Raw genomic sequence first — 20,202 nt, 5'->3', positions numbered from 1 at the left:
ATCCCACACATTTTTCATTATGTCACCATTCCACTACTACTTTTTGAACTTGAAAACTACCACTATTGAAATAAAAGAGAAATCAACAGGAATCATAGACAAACGTGCCTAAATTCCATACAAAGTTGAATTCTGTAACTTTTTATTTGAAATTGCAGTTATGCAGAGCGTATTGCACAGTTTGTTGATTTTGCAAGTGATGGAGTAAAAGCTGTAATGGGCTGACACGAGAGGAACTGAGAGGAACTGTCTGGAGGCTTGCAGATGTGGGTTAAAAAAAAGGTTACACTTTGTAGCAAGCGGAAAAATCTTTTGTCAAAACAGACTTTTTACTCTTAGAAATATGCTTTATCTGAATTTTTATTTATTCTTTCCTGAAACTGATTTTGTGCTGATGCTCAAGTGACACGGCTGGCCAAATAATGCAAGTAGAAGGGGGATTTAATTCTGGCATCTTAAAACAGTTTTATTGCTGCATTTGATTGTGCGTCTCTGAAAAAAGGTCAATGCTAAAACTGAGGGTTCAAAATTAGGTTTTACAAACAATGGGTAATGTTACAGTGGCTACTTAAATATAGACACACACACACACACACAGAAAGACTCGCATTGACACAATTGTGCTTTATTGCTGTACAAGTACAGTACTTAAAAAATTGGGAACATAATAATTCTGAAATATCACAATCATTTTTTTTCTTTCCACAAACACATATGTATGCAGATTAAAATATACTGTATGTCATGTACAAAAGAAAAATTACAATAAAAAAAAAACAACAATATGAAAGGCAGTGCTGAAATATCATGTCTCTCTGGACAACTATAAGTGGACCGGAGACAATAGATGGCCATTCTACACTGGCAGTAGCACCAGAGAGGTGATCTCAGAGCGGAGGATTCATAGATTCCTGGCTAACGAATATGACTGGCAGTATTTTGGCTGCCGGAGCTTACTTCAGAGTGAGCTAATTCATCAAGGTTTGTATGTGATGAAGTGGACATATTAGCAGATGGGTTTATGTGGATATGGATGAATGATGTGTTTAGCCGAGACACTGGGGGACAGTGGAGTGATTCACAGTGCAGAGGAAGCAGTTCTTCACATTAGACAGCCTTTATCTTTTCTGCACGAGCATGTTATAAGGGGAGGACACCCAACATGTGGTCATGCAAGGTAAAAACCACTGATATGCTTTAAAATACAACAAAAAAATGTCCTCATTTCATGACTTCCATAAACATAAGTATACACAAAACTGCACACGACCAACCATAACTCTAATTATACTGAAGGATAAATACCAAAGCTAGAAATTCTTTCATTGGCATTAGCAAGGTTGACGAGCTTAGTCTTGGTTCCTGTCTTTTGTTTGATCGCAGATGGAACACACAAATACTTGTGTGAAAATGTTTGATATATTTCTCCATTGCGGTGCTCATGCAGCCCCAATCACAGTGCACAAGGTGTGCTATATGGGGCAAATCAATACCTTATACTTGCATGAAAAAAAATGAACTGCATACACAACTTCTGAAGACAATAATCACATTAAGCAGTTAGGTACACTCTTTTGATTCAGGCGCATGTTCCAGTAATAAGATACAAAGAGATTCTGTGCACAGGATGGTGGAATAAAAATTTTGCATTTGTACATTCAGCCAGTCATTCCAAAACACAACTGGGCAAGTTCGCCTTCAACGGCCTCTTGAATATTTGTGCACCTTCACACGCCGACAACACCCGAGATTGATCCTGTGATGGCGCTGCTAATTTGCAAATCTGAACCAATTTAAATGCCTTGTGGGTGATCAGTGGGAATGAGAAATCTATTAGAGCTATTGATACTTGGAGGCTCTAACAATTCAGACTGGATCTTTAAAGATCGAACACCTTGTCTAGACACACCCAGCCCATTACAGAGGTCAACACAACACCACATAAACAATGTGCAATAAAACATCCATATACATTTAGAACATCTGCATTGCATCAGGGGAGCAGAACAATGGGGTCGAAGGGGAATAAACAAATCATTAAATAGAGTATAAACGAATTTTCATAACTGTAGGCAGTCGTTCTAAAAAAAAAAAGAAAAAAGCATATTCACATTTTAAAATAGACCTCTTTCTCTCAGCATTGCATCTAACCCGAGACATTCTTCAATCTCAGTTTCACCATCATACACAGTATTATGTACTCATCCTTGTCCTTCATCTTTAAGATCAACCGCCGTGCTTTTCTTCTATAGTAAAAGCTAAAACATATGACACCATTCACTATTTACACTGTGGCTACCATGGAAACACCCGTAAAGCCGGTTTGATCCACTGGAGGAGGTGGGGTGGGTCAAGTAGGGGAAAGGGGAATGGGGTCTGTTTGTTTTGGGTCAAGTACGGGAAAGGAAAAGAAGATGAGGAGAGGACACAGGAAGTAAAAAACAGGCGACTGCGAGGACACACCGATGATGTAGGGCTCTGTACAATAATCAGGTTCATCTGTGCGCGACGTCTCCTGAAAAACGCATTAACCTGTTCAGATGCTGATGAGACACGTTAAGAGTGTGAACAGTTTTATATCCATTTTCAACACTTTTTAATGTTTTTAGTCCACACAGGATCACCAGTGAACTGCAACAACAGCTATGATTTGGTCATTTGTCAGTCTGTACATACAGTATACAAGCATAAGGAGACTACCGTATACATCAGTTTTAATAACTATACTTGTTAGTTTAGATATAGCTTTTACACATTGTATCACTTTGGCACAGAGTTTCATGTTCACAACATGAACTAAATACCTATCGGCTAAAGCTTTTTTTTTTTTTTAAATCTCAGCTTTACCTTTATACATAAAGCCAAAGTATGCTCATTAGATGGATCCCCGTCTCCTAGTAAAGGTAAGTGCAGTAGTTTAGGATTTGGCCAGAGGGCTTTCTCAAAGGCTGGTGGTAACAAGGGGGAAGAGAAGTGCACCTTGGGATAATACTGAGGTTACCCTGACCCCCGGTCGCTTGCTGCCAGGGCTGCAGTAGCACTTAGAGCCCAAACATGAGACTCTAAGTGAGAGCTGTGTACCTGAAAAAGGTCCCATGTCTAAGCCAGTAAAGTGTTGTTCAAAACTGGAGGTCTCCAGAGGCGTTGGTTGACTTGTAAACTTTCTGAGACTCAGGTGTGCACATATGACAACGCATCACACAGGAACATCATAGCACGTCAAGTATAATCAGCACCGGGTTTTAGAGTGGAGCTCGTTTTAATGCAGCAGCACATCTTATGAGGCCATATGATCCAAATCAGATGGCCATTTGGCATCTAAACCCCAGGTCAACTACTTTGCTTGTAAATTAAGCCTCCTGTTGATCAGCGTCAGTCATTTCATCTTAGAAGAGCTGAAAATAAATAGACACGTCAGTATTTTTCTCTTTTTGATCATATATGTCATCACAGACTATCCCGCATCTATACTTTTTCTGCTTTGCAGTCATTTTTCATGGATATCAGAGTTAGCTGTCACATGGTGCTGAGTTTCTATCACGTAAGTAAGGGAATCCCCCACAGTTGAGTGCAAAGGGAAAAAGCAAGACCTTCAGCCCAGGGACTAGGCTCATTCTTGGACCTTAAGCTTAGTCCATGGGGACAGAGGTTAACGGATCATAAACAAAAAAAGAAAAGAATAAAATTTAAAAGCTCGTGCAAGTGTGGCTGAAGAAAGAGGGAGGAACTTCATAGCCAACGTATGTGACTTTATCAGAAAACCTCCATCATGGAGGGGCCTTCCTGTTGGTCCAGAGCAGTGTGGGGGGCAGGGGTGGGGACTGAGGTGGGCGGCGCTTCCAGTCACTCCGCCCCTCACACTGCAATCGCCGCCATCGCAGAAGCTCTCCAAGGGCAGCGCTCTCATCCCCGTTGGACAGACGTAGCCGCTGGAACACCTGGGGCAGAGAAGGAAGCATACAAGGTCAGGAAAGGAGGTTAGGTTTTGCTGAGGAGATGCAGCACACTGAAAAATCAAAAAGATTAACGACAGGAAGTCAACATGACAAGCCATGATCGGAGCGGAGGGGTGGGATGATAAACAGTGACTGCACAAGCATCACAAAAATAATAACATTAACACCTACAAGCCAAAAAAAGAAAAAAAACAGGACACAACTTTGGTTGATTTTACATCTTAAAAAAAGGAGAAGTCCATCTTCTACAACTGGGTCACTTTTTCTCATGAATGATTCTAATAACACAGAACTGAATGTGGGTCTGGCACTGAGCCACCGTATGGGAGTAGATGCAGCAGGAATCAGGATCCCAAACTGACATTTCAACAGAAACAAATTTCCATATTGTGTCACTTGAGTCCAACTACAACACCTCCAAGAATATATTATGAGTTAAATGTTAAAGTAGTTCCTCTAGTGTCTTACAGGCACTCACAAAAATGTACACACACACACATATGCAACAGTCTGTATAGAGCCTCATCAGTCATCCACGAGTCAATATGCAGGTAAATCAATCAGAAAGGAATTCCAATCTCCCTCAGTGAGTAACACCGGCAACAGGAACGAGGCCTGGCCATCCAAACCTGATTAGAAACTGGGAGGTGGGGGGGTGGTATGATGGCAGCTGGTGGCCTCAGAAAAAAGAGCTCAAAGGTGAACGCTTTTAAGATAAAGCTGCAAATATCCCACTGTTGTTTTGTTCATTTTAATAAATACTATGAAAACACTCCCTCTCTGTGTGATTTCAGCTTCCCTTACCCTCACTGCTGCACTCTAAACCTGCTGGTTTTTACTGATGATGTAAAGTTTCAAAAACACCTTTAAGTGCTCCCACGGGCCCTATGAATCTCAATAGTAAAAACCATTTAAATTTAATTTTTTTAATCCACGGATATAAATTCCCTTTCTTAACAAAGCTGTTTCTCTTCACACCTATCAGTTTTTCCACTCTGCTGAAGTAGGAGCAGTGAGCTAAATCAGCTCAGTAGTACCTATAATGTAACATTTTCCAAGTCAACTGCCAAACATGTCATGTGTTTAGTGAGGAAGTCATAGGCTATGCCACACACACACGCGCACACACACACAGACCGGGGAAAAAAACATTGCGCCGATTGGATACTCTGACAAACACACCTGCACATACCTGGAGAACTGCACGTGACTATACGTGCACACCCAAACGCACAAACATACATCGAGATAGATTGCCTGCACTAGCACAATACTCAACAAGCTAATCCATAATTTACACCTCCCTGCCAGGCTATTCTTTGCACTGGCGCCAGCGAGGAACACCGGCTACTGGAACAGAAAATAAGTAGGAACACTGTGTCCCTCTGCAATGCATGACTGTACTGTTCATGGACACACACATACACAGAGACATGCACACAGAGACATTCAGTGCGCATCAGATACAGTTTTTTTCTAATTAACAACTGTGAAACAGTTATGGTTTCTGGCCTTGATGTCTGAAATGTAAAACAGTTCAATGCTTGTCTTCAAAATGTCAGCATGACATCGAGGCGAGATGACAAAGTTAGGTTTAAAAAATAAAATCGCTTTCTGACTATTCAAAGCTGTCTGACGGCGACTTCACTCCAGATAACAGCACTCTGAAATCTAAACCACACCCTTCTGTGTTGGGGGAAGTGGTGGGGGGATGGGTTTAGATCATCACCAACATGTGAATGGATTGTTATGGTAATAGCGTGGTAATGTGGGATAGTAGTCATTCCAAACTGTCACTCACAGGAAGGATATCCCGAGGCCACAAAATATTCCAATAATCGCCGAGCTTTTCCACATAAAACGCACACATTCCCGGGTGTAAACAGCTACTGCATGCACGCTACTGTGTATACACCCTCAGATATAGAAAACTAAAACACCGCATCCTCCGATTGTTTTGTTTGTACTCACAGCACTAGATATGACTTAGAAAAGGATTTCACAGAATATAAATTGCATTTTTTTATTATCTGACAAACAGTAATACATGAAATTCCAAAAGAGTTTCTTTTATGTGTCATTCAAAGCAGATAGAAAAATGAGAAAGGTCACTAAACAGCTAATATTTCTATAACTGTGTGGCCCAAGGACGGGTCGATAACAGAGAATACAACAGGTAGAATAAAAGAAACTGCAGATAGGATGATATGTTGCTATCTCGGGATGACTTATGTGTGATGTTTTCCTTTGAAATTCCCCTGAATAGTTTCTGTGGAGTCATGTAAGGATCTCTGTCTAGTCCGATACATTTTAAGAATGAGGAATAGCGTGTCACATGTTCCCGAGTAGCACATGTGACCACTCCTTCTATTTCAAATGCCCTGCCAAGTCATTGTCTGAAGGGATAAACAAAAATATCAATCTTTGTACCATTCAATCATTTAGCAGTCTGTCAAGTCTTTATATAATTAGTCTAGACTGCTGCTCGCTATTCACGGCAAGGACCCAAACAAACCAGTCCATTCATTCTTAAATGAGCTGCCCATTCATCTTCCTTCATCCTTTCATTTTTATTTATCCCATTAGTTCTGAGAAACCTACATAAACCCAGTCTAGAGTGCAGCTAATTGAAAGACATTGTGTGTCACAGAGTTATTCCCACCTCACGATCGTGTATAAACTCACAGTGATGAAGGTGATCAAGAAAGCGAAACACCGGTGACAGCGATGATGCAGTGATGCCAGAGAGAGTCTGAGGAAGGGTTAAAAGGGAATCGAGTGATGGATTCAGCAACATAAAAATCCCAGCAGATGAAGAGCAATAAAAACTGCAGCTCGAGTTTGAGACTCTCAGGAAAAACACTGTATAGTGACTTTTGGCATGTGCTGAGGAGGACAGCAACAAAAAGGAACAACTGCAATTGCCAAAGGATTTCTCCACATGTGTGGGTATTCAGATCTATTTATCCTGTGAGCTGCAGTTTCTTTCCAGAAATGTGGGATAAAAAACAGAAGAGCGTAAATGTCATCGACTCTCAGACTCCTGAGAGCCGAGATGATGTCCTGCAACAGCAGTGGTTTTCAAAGATGCTTCTCCAGTGACCCATATTTTCAGAAGATTTGATTTTTTATTTTTTATGACAACTGCCAGAAATTCTGATTAGAATTTTTACATCTCATTTTCAGCCATGAGTTAAGACTTAAAATCCTGTGTAATATTAAACTAGAATTAATTTCAGGTAACCGCAGCCACTGATTTCCAAACCTTTTGGAAGTTTTATAAATCATTACTGATTTGACTGCACACTGGATTGATGAAAAACACTGCGATTAAGGGCAGAGAGGGGCGCGGCATGACATAACTCACCACATCCCTATATGTGCACAAGGGCTCACAGCGAGCCCACCCCCTGTGCCCCCCTCGCTGTTTTAGAGGGCAGCCCCAGCACCGAATGGAGAAAAGTTGAGATGACCCCTCTGGAAAATATAGGAGGGAGTGAGAGTAACAGCCAAGCTCATTAGATTCATAGAAAGAGAAAAAAACAGGCATTTATGTACAAGACAACAGCGTAGTCGAAAGTAGATGGTTACATGTGCTGCTGTAAAAAAGCAGCACTAAGCAGAGCTTGCTGGCACGTCTTTATTTTATTCCACAGTCACAAACAGGCTTCAGATACTCAATGCACAAGGTGAACTCACCCAACTCTGAATGGAGCGATAAAATCTGAGGATTGTCAAGTGGGTACACAGCGTGCCTTTACATCTCTAGTGATGTTTACTTACGAATAGCGTGTGCTGAACTCTTCTGAGAGTGGAACAGAACGTCCTTTGCTTCTTTGTGTATTAAACACAGCAGAAAGTGACACTCAGTGTCTCATTGATACACTGCAATTAATTTTAGTTCCTTCGCATGTTTGTTTTGATGTGGAAAACAGAGGCATATCCAAAACAAACATGGGAAGGAGCGCAAGCTATTGAAGAAGGGTTTAACTGTTTTTTTGGGGGGGGGGTTTATATGAGATTTTTGACCTTGTATAGATTTTAATCAATTTGATTTCAAATGAATTCTAAATTTAACCAATCTGTGGAAGGAACGACTCAAAAGAAAGAAGCCAAAAAAAGCCAGTGTTAAGTTTTTGTGTGATATTGGGTTTAAACCCTACTCTCCCCAGTGCAAAGTTTCTTTCTTCCTGTGCGGCTCTTCCTCCTACTCAATCAGTCTGGTCTGAAAAGACCAAGACCTATACGGTATGTTCAAGGCCTGATAAGAGAGCCAAGAGAATGATTAGAGGATGTTTTTTTTTTATCTTAAACAGGAACTGGGAAGCAGTCCTGAACATAACGAATAACAGTTACCAAGCCTCCTCGTTCTCCTTTTTTTGTTCTCAAATGCATACAATGTTTTTTGTATGTAACTAAAAGTTGTCTAAGAAGCTTGGAAAGAAAAGCATCTGGAATTCTTTAAGTTCTTAAAGACGTTTCACCTCTCATCCAAGAATTTTCTTCAGTTCTAAGGAAAATAAATGCATAAACGCATAACACAACATAGAAGAGCCACCTCGGCAGGACAAGACTCTGCCGTTCATCTGCATCTAAAGGACAAAGGTCACTCTTTCGAGGATGCCAATATTCACATTTTGGACAGAGAAGACAGATGGTTTGAAAGAGGAGTGAAAGAAGCCATTTATGTCCACTGTGAACAACCATCTTTGAACAGAGTCGGTGGCTTACGACACCAACTGTCTGACATCTATAATCCAGTTTTGAGATCCCTTCCCAGGCACCTTAACGCCCACTTACATCTTGGGTCAGTTGATCTCAATAAGTGTTCTCAGGCCATGTCCACACTAATACGTTTTCATTTGAAAACGCATCTTTTTCTCTCCGTTTTGACTTTCCGTCCACACCGAGACGGCGTTTTTGGTCAAGGAAAATGGAGCTTTTTGAAAACGCTCTCCAAAGCGGATACATTTATAAAACGGCGTTTTTGCGGCACAGTGGAGACTGCGTAAACTGAGACTTTTTAAAACGATGACACATTTTAGTCATGTGATGCAGTCATGTGACCAATTAAACTAAGATAGCGGAGAGCATTACACAGCAGTTGTTTTGTTTGCTCTCAATTTTGAAAGCCCTATTAAAGATTAATATCAGTCTGTACATGCTCCAGATAGCTTTTCTTCAAATTCTTTAATTCTCACTCGCTTTTGCAACTTTGTCCTTTTGTGTTACTCGCAGCAACAACTCCACCTCATTGTTAGTCCATTAAAAAAAACTCGGTGCTTTTCCTCGGCATTTTGCCGCGATGTTTCAAAGAGCCGGAAAGTAAATAAGCGGCAGACAGAAATGAGGCAGGTCGAATCGTCTTACGTTTCACCCGTGCGCAATACAGGAATGTAAGCATTTTCAGTCATTCCAGTGTGGATGAACAACTGTTTGGAAATGATTGAAAACGATAGTGTGGATGCGGAGCGTTTTTAGACGAAAAGCCGTTTTCAAATTTAACAGGATTAGTGTTAACGTAGCCTCATAATGGGTTCACCCAAAACCTTGGCTGATTGTGACGCACACCCGTTTTCACACCTTGGCTCGTGTGATTAGTGACCCTCGTAGGGACACTCCCTATAGGGCTTAAATCTGGGACTCTGGGACCCACCAATTGCTCTTAGAATTGAAGAAGCTTCTCAGATGAGAGGTGAAAGGTCTTCAAGAGCTTAAAGAAGTCCAGACACTTTTCTCTTCAAACTATGATGACCTGGATGACTGAGAACCTTCAAAGACAAAACTAAAACTTGATTCTTGAGATAAGTGTTACTTGTTTTGGACTGATTTGATTTATGTCTCCCATTTTTTCTCTCGTCTGCTATGTCACTTTTTTTCTGGTAGTTTAAGTTGGTTTTGTTTGTTATTTTGATAAGTTGCTTTATTTATTCAGTTGAGTTCTTTCCTGCTAACTTTGGTACAGGCCCAAAACTATGATGTGGGGTTTTTTAAACACGTAAAATAAAACCAATTTTTCATCTGTGCCCCATCTGTGTGCATCATCTTTGAAAGTTAAAATTAGACTTTCTATGACACACATTCATCAGTCAGTGGTAAGGCTCAGTTTTCAAAAGGCTCATCTACAGCCATACAGTAGTTAATGAGCTCAACATAATGAGATCCAGAGTATGTGCATTCATGTAAGCATGTGGGTAAGCTTGGATGCAAAAAACAAAACAAAAAAACCCCAAAAATATTTTATCCTGTAATCATACACCTGTCAGTGGAAGCACCAAAAGCTCACGTCACAAGTGATGCATGCCACTGACAGAGGCCACTTCCCTGTCCACTCGAAATGTCAACAAACCCAAACAGAAACCTTATATAGTCGTGCTGTAACTGTGTGTGTGTTTATCTGTATACATATGTGCATCCCATGACAAGTTTTAAGCACACCAAGGTCAGACGCATCCCCGTGTTACGTAAAGTGTTGGGGAGTAAGGTTGCAAAGAAAAAACTGCACCTGTTGCCATCTGTACATAGCTTCTGATGAAGGCACCAAAAGTGTGTCTGGGTGTTTAAGTGCCTGTCTTTGTGGTTACCTGAGTATGATGACTATCCATGTGTCTGTGCAGAGAGGGGGTGCTGGAGGAGTTTGACTTGCTGTGACTCTCATCCTCCAGCGACCCTGAACACACAAAAAGAAGCGTTTCACAAACCACGGACATCTGTCTTGTCAAGTCTTTCCACACACAGGCAGGTACAGTCTGAAGGACACACCGTTTTTCAAATACAAGCAATCTGAGAGAGGGCTAAGAAACTGTTTTCATGCAAAGAAAAACGTTAAGGCAAGAGTATGGTTTGGTTGCAAAACTCTCTGGGTATTTAAGAATAAAGTAACCACTCTCTGGTTCCAGTAAATCCTTCTCAGTTTCTCAGGTCACCTGATTATACCATTTAATTTCCCTCTCATTATTTGTAACTCTAACTCCACTTACCAATCTTCCCAGCCTGCACACTACTTTTATTTCAGTCCACTCCACGATGAATTGAAGTGATTGTGTGGCTCTGGCATTACAATGTCTAAAAGGAGAGTTGCCAGCTAAGACTGGCCTGGTGTATGACTTTGTCACTCCAAAAGTAGAGCCAGTGGAACGGTATTTCTTATTTACAACCACATAGCATTTTAACTACTTTTTATTAACTGTAAACTATAAGTAGACTGACACCTATTAATCTCTAGATGCATAGCTACGTACCAACATGACAGTGGTGAAGCTGGCAGGGCCTTAATAATTAACTGTAATATATTTTGCAATATTGTGATAACAGATGTTGTAAAAACAAAACAAAAAACCTCAGTGTGTCTTTGCTTATCACCTGAAATGTCATGAAGCTGCCATGTCAGTTTTCCTTAATGTCATACTTGAAATATGTCAAAAACACAGTGTAACCTTGACATTCATAAACTATGGCGAACTTATTCGATTCAGTCCAGGCTCTGTATGTGCGCAGCTTTGGATTTCTATTTTTGCCATGCTTAAAAATATCTTCATGGATTCCTGGTTTTGGGTCTGTTAAGTACCACTAGCAAGTCTGTGCCAAGCTTTACCAAAGTAACCTTGAATAATATAGCGGGTCATTGCTATTTAAAAATATGTTCCTAAGATTGTGAGTGTAAATGTGCAACATTGGGCTGTTACCGTTTGAGATCTGGTTCCCGTTCTCTACAGGGGCAGGGCTTTGTGAGTGGGGAGAGTGGTTGTTGGCGTTCTTGTCTTGTAGCTGGAGAGATGGTGAGGTGGGGGCAGAGCCACAGTCTTCCCTCCCTGGCAGATTGATATTAGAATTGAATCCTGGTGGGAATATAACAAGAGGAAATGCAACTGCATATCGGTGCATGTTACAAACGGTAATATCCATCATGCATAATATCATCAGAGTACCCTCTCTTTATATATTTCATAATATCTGTCTGCCTTTGTCCCTTCTGCTGCTCCTTGGGGCTCAAATGCTCTTACGCACTGCATGAGTAAGTAACTGTGGTTGCATATGTGTGTGGCAGTGTGAATGAGAATTCATCAGCTGCTGTCCCACACTGAGAATGTTTGCCTCCCGGTCCATCCATGGTCACAAGATGCCTAAATATAAAGTTACCAAACTGTACTATCCCATGGGATAGGTGAGTTTTTACAAGGGACAAAAGGCCACGCAGTGAGACAGAGCCCATGCGCATGTTCATGCTTATGAAAGATGAGTCATTCAGGCACAAAGACCATAATAAAAGCCAAATGAAATTGGAAATTTTGGATGGTGCTGCTGAGGTATGATGTGTCTCATGACTCTGATTTCCTAAAGCCTGCCAAGACCCCCTGCCCTCTTTCCCTTGCATTCCTGTGGTTTTCTCATTCCCTTATGATAAGGAAAGGCGGGGGGAGAAAAGAGCGTCAGCTGCTCTTCACTTCATGTCTGGGATAGCAACTGCAACCCCTGGGCAGTCCCACAGCGTCAGGTATCACATTCAGTTATTTAACGGCCGATAGGGAACGGAAGTAGGGCGTTCTGTTAAGCCCACTGGCATCTCTCTACGCTTGGATCTAAGAGGGCCGCCTTGCTTTGCCCACTCAAAATACACCAGTGCTTGGTTCCCCTGTCACACACACCGTTTCCATGACGCCAGCACTTTTCCCGTACAGTTGCAGGTGCTGACGAGGGGTCAGACGCAAGATGTCATGTGATGCAAATGCGTAAGCATGTTCACTTGCCCTCATACCGTCTCTTACAAGGAGTTCAACTTTTTGCCCACTGAACTTATTATATTTATAGAACTATGACACAACAGCTTTGATCACAGCTCAGCTAGCTTCACAATCAGCATCTGGCATGATGTCTGGCTGATGCATTCACCTGAATTCACCAATATGCAAATAATAGTCCAGGACGTGCTGTTCAATGCTGCGAGGCAGTCACACTCCCTTCAGTACAACCTGAGTGAGCTGTTAAATATTTCATAGCTATCCTCTTGGTTCTCCTGCTCATTTATTATTAACCCAGCCACAACTAATACACTTTGAGGAAACAGAAACTCAGACAGTAGGATGCGACAGTTTCTCAAGGTGGAATATCAGTGATAAGTTTACTTTTCACACTCTCTGTCTGGGTTTGAAACCTCTGACCTGGGGACCGGAGCTCATTTCATTCACTAAGTGTGACAAATACTGTTTGTTCTCCTTTTGTAAAGGTCAGCTTTTTCATCACTACACACAGTTTCTATGTACTTTACATGCAGTGTGCAGAGCTATAGCACACAATAACAAAGCTAAAACATAATTACAGTGCAGTGTGATGCTAAGTGATTTACACAAGCTGGCTCATTACCTAACATATTAGAAGGCAGCTGCAGCAGCCAAAGGGCACTACACAGGAGGCTGTAACAAATGGGTTGCCTCAAGTAGGCCAAAGGGGGTTGCTGGTTACAACACCTGATCTAATGTAAGGGGTTTCCAAATGTAGGCCTGGATAACAGTGCATCTTACCTCTCTACTACTCGAAAACAAAACAAAACCTGTGACAGATTTATCGACAAAAGATATGGTTATTACCTATCTAAGCCCGTAAAACTACTCCTGCTGTACAGAAGGTAATCAAATGGTATGCAATAAATCATCTGACCTAGGTCAGGATGGGATTTTGATCATAACCTCACAACTGTGGGCAGATAACAGCAAGAAACACACGTGCATTCAGCTGAATGGGAAACTGTTTACAAAATGCAAAAAGGTTCATATATTGGTGGTTTGGGAAGCAAATCAATACATATGCAATAATTAAAGGGAAAAGGAAAAAGGGGGAAGTGCATGTATTTTATAATGAGGAGTGTGTGTCTACTGACAGACCTCCATCTCTCATCTTGCGGCCAGACTTCCTCAGTAGGCTACGTCCAGAGCTGAACAGGGTGTTGAGTTCATCCAGGGGGCTGGTCAGGGGCCTGCCGTTGGCTGGGTTGAATAGCAGGGGAGACGAGGAGCACGAGTGAGCTCTTCGAGGCTCAGGACGAGACACCTTCACAGGGGAGTAGGGGGGAGGCTTCCCCAGCGGCTCCCCGCCTGTTCTTTGTGAGGAGGTTTTGGAGGAATCTGAGCTCCCGGTGACAGATGCTGCTCGTGTCAGAGCCAGGAAGTTGGCCTCAGGTGGAAAGGGGAAGTGTGAAGGAGGTCTATAGGGTGGAGGTGGGGCGCTAGGAGGAGGAGGTGGAGGTGGAGGAGTGAGTGGAGGTGTGGACTTCTTCTCTGGCATGAGAACTGTGAGACTTGGGGAAGAATCAGCCCTCTGGCGGGCGTACTGTGGGGACAGGGGGCTGTCTGGCCCAGTGGCATAGTTGAGGTTTGTCTCAAACACCGGCAGCTTTTTTACTTCCAGGGGGGTTAGGGGTGACTCATCAGAAGCAGGAGAACAGGTGACAGGGGAGGGCGGAAATACCAGGAGTGGAGGGCGGTGGGGAAGCAAGTTGGGAAAAGGTGCAGGAATGTCACAGCTGCCATCTTTTCCATGCTGGCTTTTGGGAGCTCCGCTGTTTGATGTGCTATGTGAGTGAGCGATGTCCAAAGCAGCAGTCAGCCCCAATGCCAGTCGTTTAGTCTCTGCACTCTGAGGAGGGGATGTCCCCAATCCTACTAAGTTCAGTCCTAGAGCCTCCAGTTTGGCTGGTTTGGTGACAGAGGCAGCAGCTCCACCATCTTCAGAAGGGTAATACTTCATCTCCTCGTAGACAGCTTCCGAGTCGGCTTGCTCTGGGCTATCAGGCGGCTCCTGGAGGCTTCGTGCCCGCTGCTGGGATCCCAACATCTCTATGTAAATGTCTTCTTCATCTTGGCCCTTGAACAGACTTAGTGCAACTCCTTGTGGAGCATCTATAGAGGCTGCTCTCTGCATCAAGCCTCCAAATCCCCCGCCACGTGAAAGCAGGGCCAACTTTACATCAGCTGGGCGCAGCTGATGGAGCTGGGGTGCTACAGCATTAATCTCCTCATATGAGCCAGTCAGCTTAGTGTTGGGGCTGCGCTTGGGTTTCGGGGGTGGTACCTTTCTCATAGTTGTGTAGTCATCACTATGGGGACGGGGCTTGGACAAGGCTAAGGAAGAAACAAAACAATGAAAGCTAAATCAATATGTAACAGCAATGAGGCACTGCCATCTGTTATATCTTTGACAGTCCAGTAGAAATGATTTACCTGCTGGGTCTGTGGGGGATAGCTGGGATTTAGGAGGGCTTCCAGCTGGTGAAGCGTAGCCCTCTGGAGTGGAGCACTCTTTGGCGGCCATCGTCAGGCCTGCACTAACTGCTTCATAAGATGCACTCAGACGGGTGTTGGGGTCCCTCTTTGGTTTAGGAGGAGGTTGCTTACGAGGAGAGGAAAGACCTCCCCCGCCTGCTCCGTCCTCATTGATATGGACAACTTGCTGCAAGGCTGGTTTGATGGGTGGACTGGCAGACGAATGGACCATGTTCTCAATGGCGAGCGGGGTGGGTACCGAGCTGGAACGAAAGTGGCGAATGACTCGACTTCCGCCGTTGGCAGGGCCTTCGTGCACTTTCGTGCTTTTCTCTGCCACTCTACAAATGGATACAAGGAACAATGAATTTATGTTTAAAAGGTGACGATTGAGTTAACTTTATAATAAATCAAACTCAATATATGCTTGCCTCAAATGTCACTTCAGAGGTTTAAGATAAATTGGGCAAAAGGAGGAAATAACCAAAGAGATTAAACCTAATCTCCTTGCTGTAATTTGATATCATCCAGTTTGATATTTCCTTGGCTAATCTGGGTGAGCCATCTGTTAGTTTTCTGATTCCAGGCAGGGATGGGTTCGGGGGTGAGAGGTGGGGGAGTAGCATTTGTGGAGGTACTCAGGAGAGGCGTTTTGAAAATCTGCAGTGAGATTACAGTAGGTGAATTTGGGGGAATGTGTAGATACATTTTTATCTCCTCTACAGGACAAAGGTGAAACCTGTTATCAGATGTTACATGCTCAAGGACACAGAGTTTATAGAAAACATGCGTCTTATATTATTTGTGATCTCTGGTCTCTTTTCACGTTTAAAAAGCACATTTAAATGTGCTTTTTTTAGCGATGTGTGACAACAACTCAAACCTAAATAAATATAGAACAATTTGCTATTGTGTCAAAATGTTTTGTCCTGTCAGGATTTTAGCCACCAGTATTTATCAAACTGAAATAAAGGTATTTTTTCTCCAACAGCAGCAGTAATCAATAGAAATGATATAGCACTGCGTTCTCTGCAGGCAAAAAAGAATGTATAGAAATAATGCACATATTTATGAAGCAGACTGCAGAAAGCACAAGAATATAGTACCTGTACATACTTACGGCTTTAATAGTGCTGAAATACCAATCACACTTCAGGTATTATGAAGGCCTTTAATTTCGCGCCACCTCTATGAAGCTTTTTATTGCTTTTTTACACTTTTTCCAAGTCAGGCTTGAGAGTTATTTAATTTCCTCCAAGTGTAATATACTGCTATATTAGAATGAGGTGGGGTGGAGATAAGGATTGTATTCCATAGGAGCAACACAATACGAAAACAATCTGATAGCGCAAGTCATTATCTGACTATCCATCATGAACCTCACAATTAAAAGTCTGCAGCACACAGGTATACAGTGACATCATTAATCAGAAAGCACATGCTGTGCTGGCATGGCCACACACAAGCACGCAGATGAATAAACACACACAATTATGAAGGCAAATGATTCCTTCACACAGTCATAAATCCTGTAAATGACTACGACTGTTTTTCTCCGGGCTAAATGACGCTACAGTTACTATGAGGTCAGCACCTCATAATATGAATCACATTATAGTGAGTAATGAAAGCTCTGTCTTAGTGAGAATATGGTCTTGATTGATCGCAGTGTCTATAAAATGTCAGAAAATGGCTAAAGGTTACGAAGATGTGCAAGAAAAAATATCCATATTTTTAAATTAGCTCCAACCAGGAGAATAGCGGAAATCTATCCTTGATCAAGCAAAATGTTTGCTTTCTGATCTAAATAAAAGGGCGTACGCTGTATTAGTGTCTGCTCATTTACCTCCTGATTGGCTGATCTTCCTCCTTCCCCACCGGCTCTGGTCTTTCGCCAAGGGGTGGGCTACTGCCAAGGGTGTTGAGCAGGCTATTGCCATGGCAGCGCAGGCGGTCGTTTTCTCTTGCAATGTCGGAGGCATTTTGGATAACCAGCTGGTCGTAGGTTCGCAGCCCCATGTCTTCTGCGCCCTGCAGGAAGTGCTGCACACCGCACTCCTCTTTGTGTTGTAACGATAACCTGCGATTGACCCGCTGCCTGGCTAGCCAGCCGCGAACAACTGAGACATTGGGTGGAGATGAAGACAAAGTCACTAGAGGTGTCGTGGCTCGAAAAGAAGATGCTGGCAGATGATATTGTTGTCTTGAGTATTACCTTTCTGACAGGTGATGATCTTTTTATGTAGCTGGTAGCAGCGGTCGTTGAGCTGGTCTGCCTGCCAGTATCTCAGAAACACTTTACTGCTGCCCATCTACACAGACAACGAAACAAGCAATCTGATAAAACATATATATATATTTTTTTTTCATCAGCTAAAAGGAGCTGTTTTCTGTTGGAAATCTCAGAAGAGTGTGACCTGCTAGTTGAGCGATGGGAGACCGGTGATGTAGCAGTAATTTATGATAATCAGTGGGTGTGGAGTGCGGATAGGGTGTGGGTTTGCATGCTGATAATGCATTCACTTCCTGGACATAGAGAGCTTTTGAGGGGTGATAGAGGTCACGCTATACCAGGTGCAAGGAATTGTGAGGGTGACATACTTGCACAGATAGCCCCTATTCATTCCAGCACAAGCTACTTGTAGGAGTAACGTGTGTGTGTGTGTGTGTGTGTGTGTGTGTGTGTGTGTGTGTGTGTTTGTGTGTGAGTGACTGAGTGAGTGAGTGAGTGAGTAAGGCAGGGTTTTATCAAAAGTGTCTGCGGGCTATTGTGGAGGAGTGTGTATGCATGTGTGACCTGTGGGGTCACACGCTCAGACACAACAGCAGTTTAGCAGACAGGAGAGGGGGAGGTTGGAGGGGTCCGTGCTGCTGTGTGCGTGCGTGAGTGTGTGTGTGAGTCAAATTCTGATGAGGTGGGACAGCTGGAACAAGTTGTCAGGATTCCATGGGATCTTTGAAACAGAGGGTCAGGGATTAAGTCATTTGGCAAATTTTTCATTATTGATGGAGACAGAAAAGGACACTGGACACAAACACACCTGCCATCCCTGGAGTTTTGATTGTTGCAGAACTGAGCGACATTTTTCCTCCGGAGACAGTTTCTTCTTGTCTCCCAGTGTTGGGACAACAAGGTCTTTATATCTGTAACACGACAATGAAAAACACAAAACATCAGAGCTCCAGGGATAAACACGAGGAACCTAAAAACCCAGACAAGACATGGAGGCAGCCTATTTTGGAAACAATGGGTTCAAGGGTCATTAGGGTCATTCAGAAGACAAGCCAAACAGCATCTGTTCCTATTGGCAGTGTCCAGGGCAACCGTTGTTATGAATGGTCAGCTGGATGGAGTCAGTGGTTTGTTTATGCACTGGGTGGTGTGGAGAGAAGCAGCAAGTAAGAAAAGTGAATATAGCTGTTAATATATAATAAGAGTAGATGTTTTTCTATATTCTGAATTCTGAATACACACAGAAAAAAGAATGATTATGAATTATGAAGGAAATAAACTGACCACATAGAAAAATGTGACTGAACTGAAAACACAACATCCATAAAGACGAAGCGGCAACCGTATGCTTTGTTGGTGTGAATATAAGTGTACAACAAATGTACTCAATAAGGTATGAAGATTTCTCTTGCTGTGATTGGTTCAGCTTAAACCTATAGTAAAGCCTTTAGCTTAATGGGAATTCAGTTTGACTTTTCCTTATTCCATGCAGAGGAACTTAGTTTGCAGTCTGCACTGCCAATGAGGAAAGACTGTTTTGTACAATAGGAAGTGCTTCCAGCTCTTTAACTGAAAAAGATTAAAGAATTAAAAATTAAAGAAGCAATTTTTCCTGCGAATTAAGTAATTATCTATATATACACAGCTGATTGTTATACACTGGGGGACTGCACTGGTCCACACCCGATGCCATACCAATGTGGATGAGCTGTAAGTATTCTAACTGCGCTGTTTATCTTCGACAGCTTACAGCATTACCATCTCTGATTTTTACCAGATTTTTAGTCCAGCAGTTGACCATTTTCAAAGGAATTTTTTGTTTGTTTGTTTTTTAAGCCCATTAACACTGGCCTATGAATCATCCAAGCATAAAAAGGAATCTAACTCAAGGGATTAACCAGTTTTGTGTCAACATATAACAGACAGCCATCATCAGGCACTTTGTTACTTGTAACCTGTTGTAAAAGCACACATTTGTTCCCATTTCTTTAGTTCAATCTATGAAAAATGCCAAAAAACCATACATTGACAAACATGAAATAGTTTTTTTCCCACAAACAAGGTGATTCCCGAAGAGCTATTAGTCTGTATTGGCAGCATTGTGGCAGCATATGAGGAAACTGAACACATGGAGGAAAAAAATCCTAAAAAACTATCTGCAGCAGATGAACAGTATTGGAAAATCATGTTCTCAAGAAATAGGATAAAATAAATCCAGCAAACGCCTGACACAGAACCAGACAGCTGCACGTGACCCTTCAGTTTATCCATCTACTGTTCACTGAAGCCTCATCAGAAATGGTCTCAGTAGAAGGGTCGCTGTTAAAAAGCCAATTCTAAGGAAGGAAAGCAGGGAGAAAAGGCTAAGGTACGCCAAATTACACAAGACCTGGACTCGAAATCAGTGGAAACAGATCCTATGGAGTTACAGGTTCAAGTCATTATCAATATGTATGGAGGAGGTCAGGACAGAGGTACAACAGTGACTGTATCAACACTGCTTAAAGACATGGCTATAGGCTTTTGCACAGCACCCAAGCAGCAATAACACAGTCACTAATACAATATAAAGTATATTAATATACCGTATAATATATATTTTAATATATTATATTAATATAATAATATATAACAGTGAGTCAGTAATCTAATAGTGTATGAAGTAAGGCATGACAGTCACAGAAACACAGTATAAGAATGCTAAAAAATTTATATTTGGCAGAAAAAAAAGAAATTACCATGTACACTACAATTATCA

At 42.2% G+C, this 20,202-nt stretch overlaps 1 protein-coding gene across 1 annotated transcript in view; it reads right to left on the bottom strand.

Moving 5' to 3' along the window:
* Window positions 1-604: 604 nt before the first annotated feature.
* The window catches only part of myo16 (myosin XVI), an 81,803-nt gene continuing 62,205 nt past the window's right edge, over window positions 605-20,202 (bottom strand). The window contains exons 28-35 of the mRNA XM_039600442.1: window positions 18,253-18,355; window positions 17,427-17,523; window positions 17,058-17,331; window positions 15,170-15,552; window positions 13,835-15,070; window positions 11,642-11,794; window positions 10,541-10,626; window positions 605-3,938 (exon numbers count right to left, since the gene is read on the bottom strand). Of these exons, the coding sequence (XP_039456376.1) occupies window positions 3,768-3,938; window positions 10,541-10,626; window positions 11,642-11,794; window positions 13,835-15,070; window positions 15,170-15,552; window positions 17,058-17,331; window positions 17,427-17,523; window positions 18,253-18,355 (2,503 nt within the window). The 3' untranslated portion in view covers window positions 605-3,767. The remainder of the gene's footprint in view (window positions 3,939-10,540; window positions 10,627-11,641; window positions 11,795-13,834; window positions 15,071-15,169; window positions 15,553-17,057; window positions 17,332-17,426; window positions 17,524-18,252; window positions 18,356-20,202) is intronic.

The sequence above is a fragment of the Oreochromis aureus genome, linkage group 16 (genome assembly GCF_013358895.1).
Source record: "Oreochromis aureus strain Israel breed Guangdong linkage group 16, ZZ_aureus, whole genome shotgun sequence".
Lineage (NCBI taxonomy): Eukaryota > Metazoa > Chordata > Actinopteri > Cichliformes > Cichlidae > Oreochromis > Oreochromis aureus.
The sequence above is the reverse complement of the archived record's forward strand: the minus strand, read 5'-3'. Positions and strand labels throughout refer to the sequence as shown.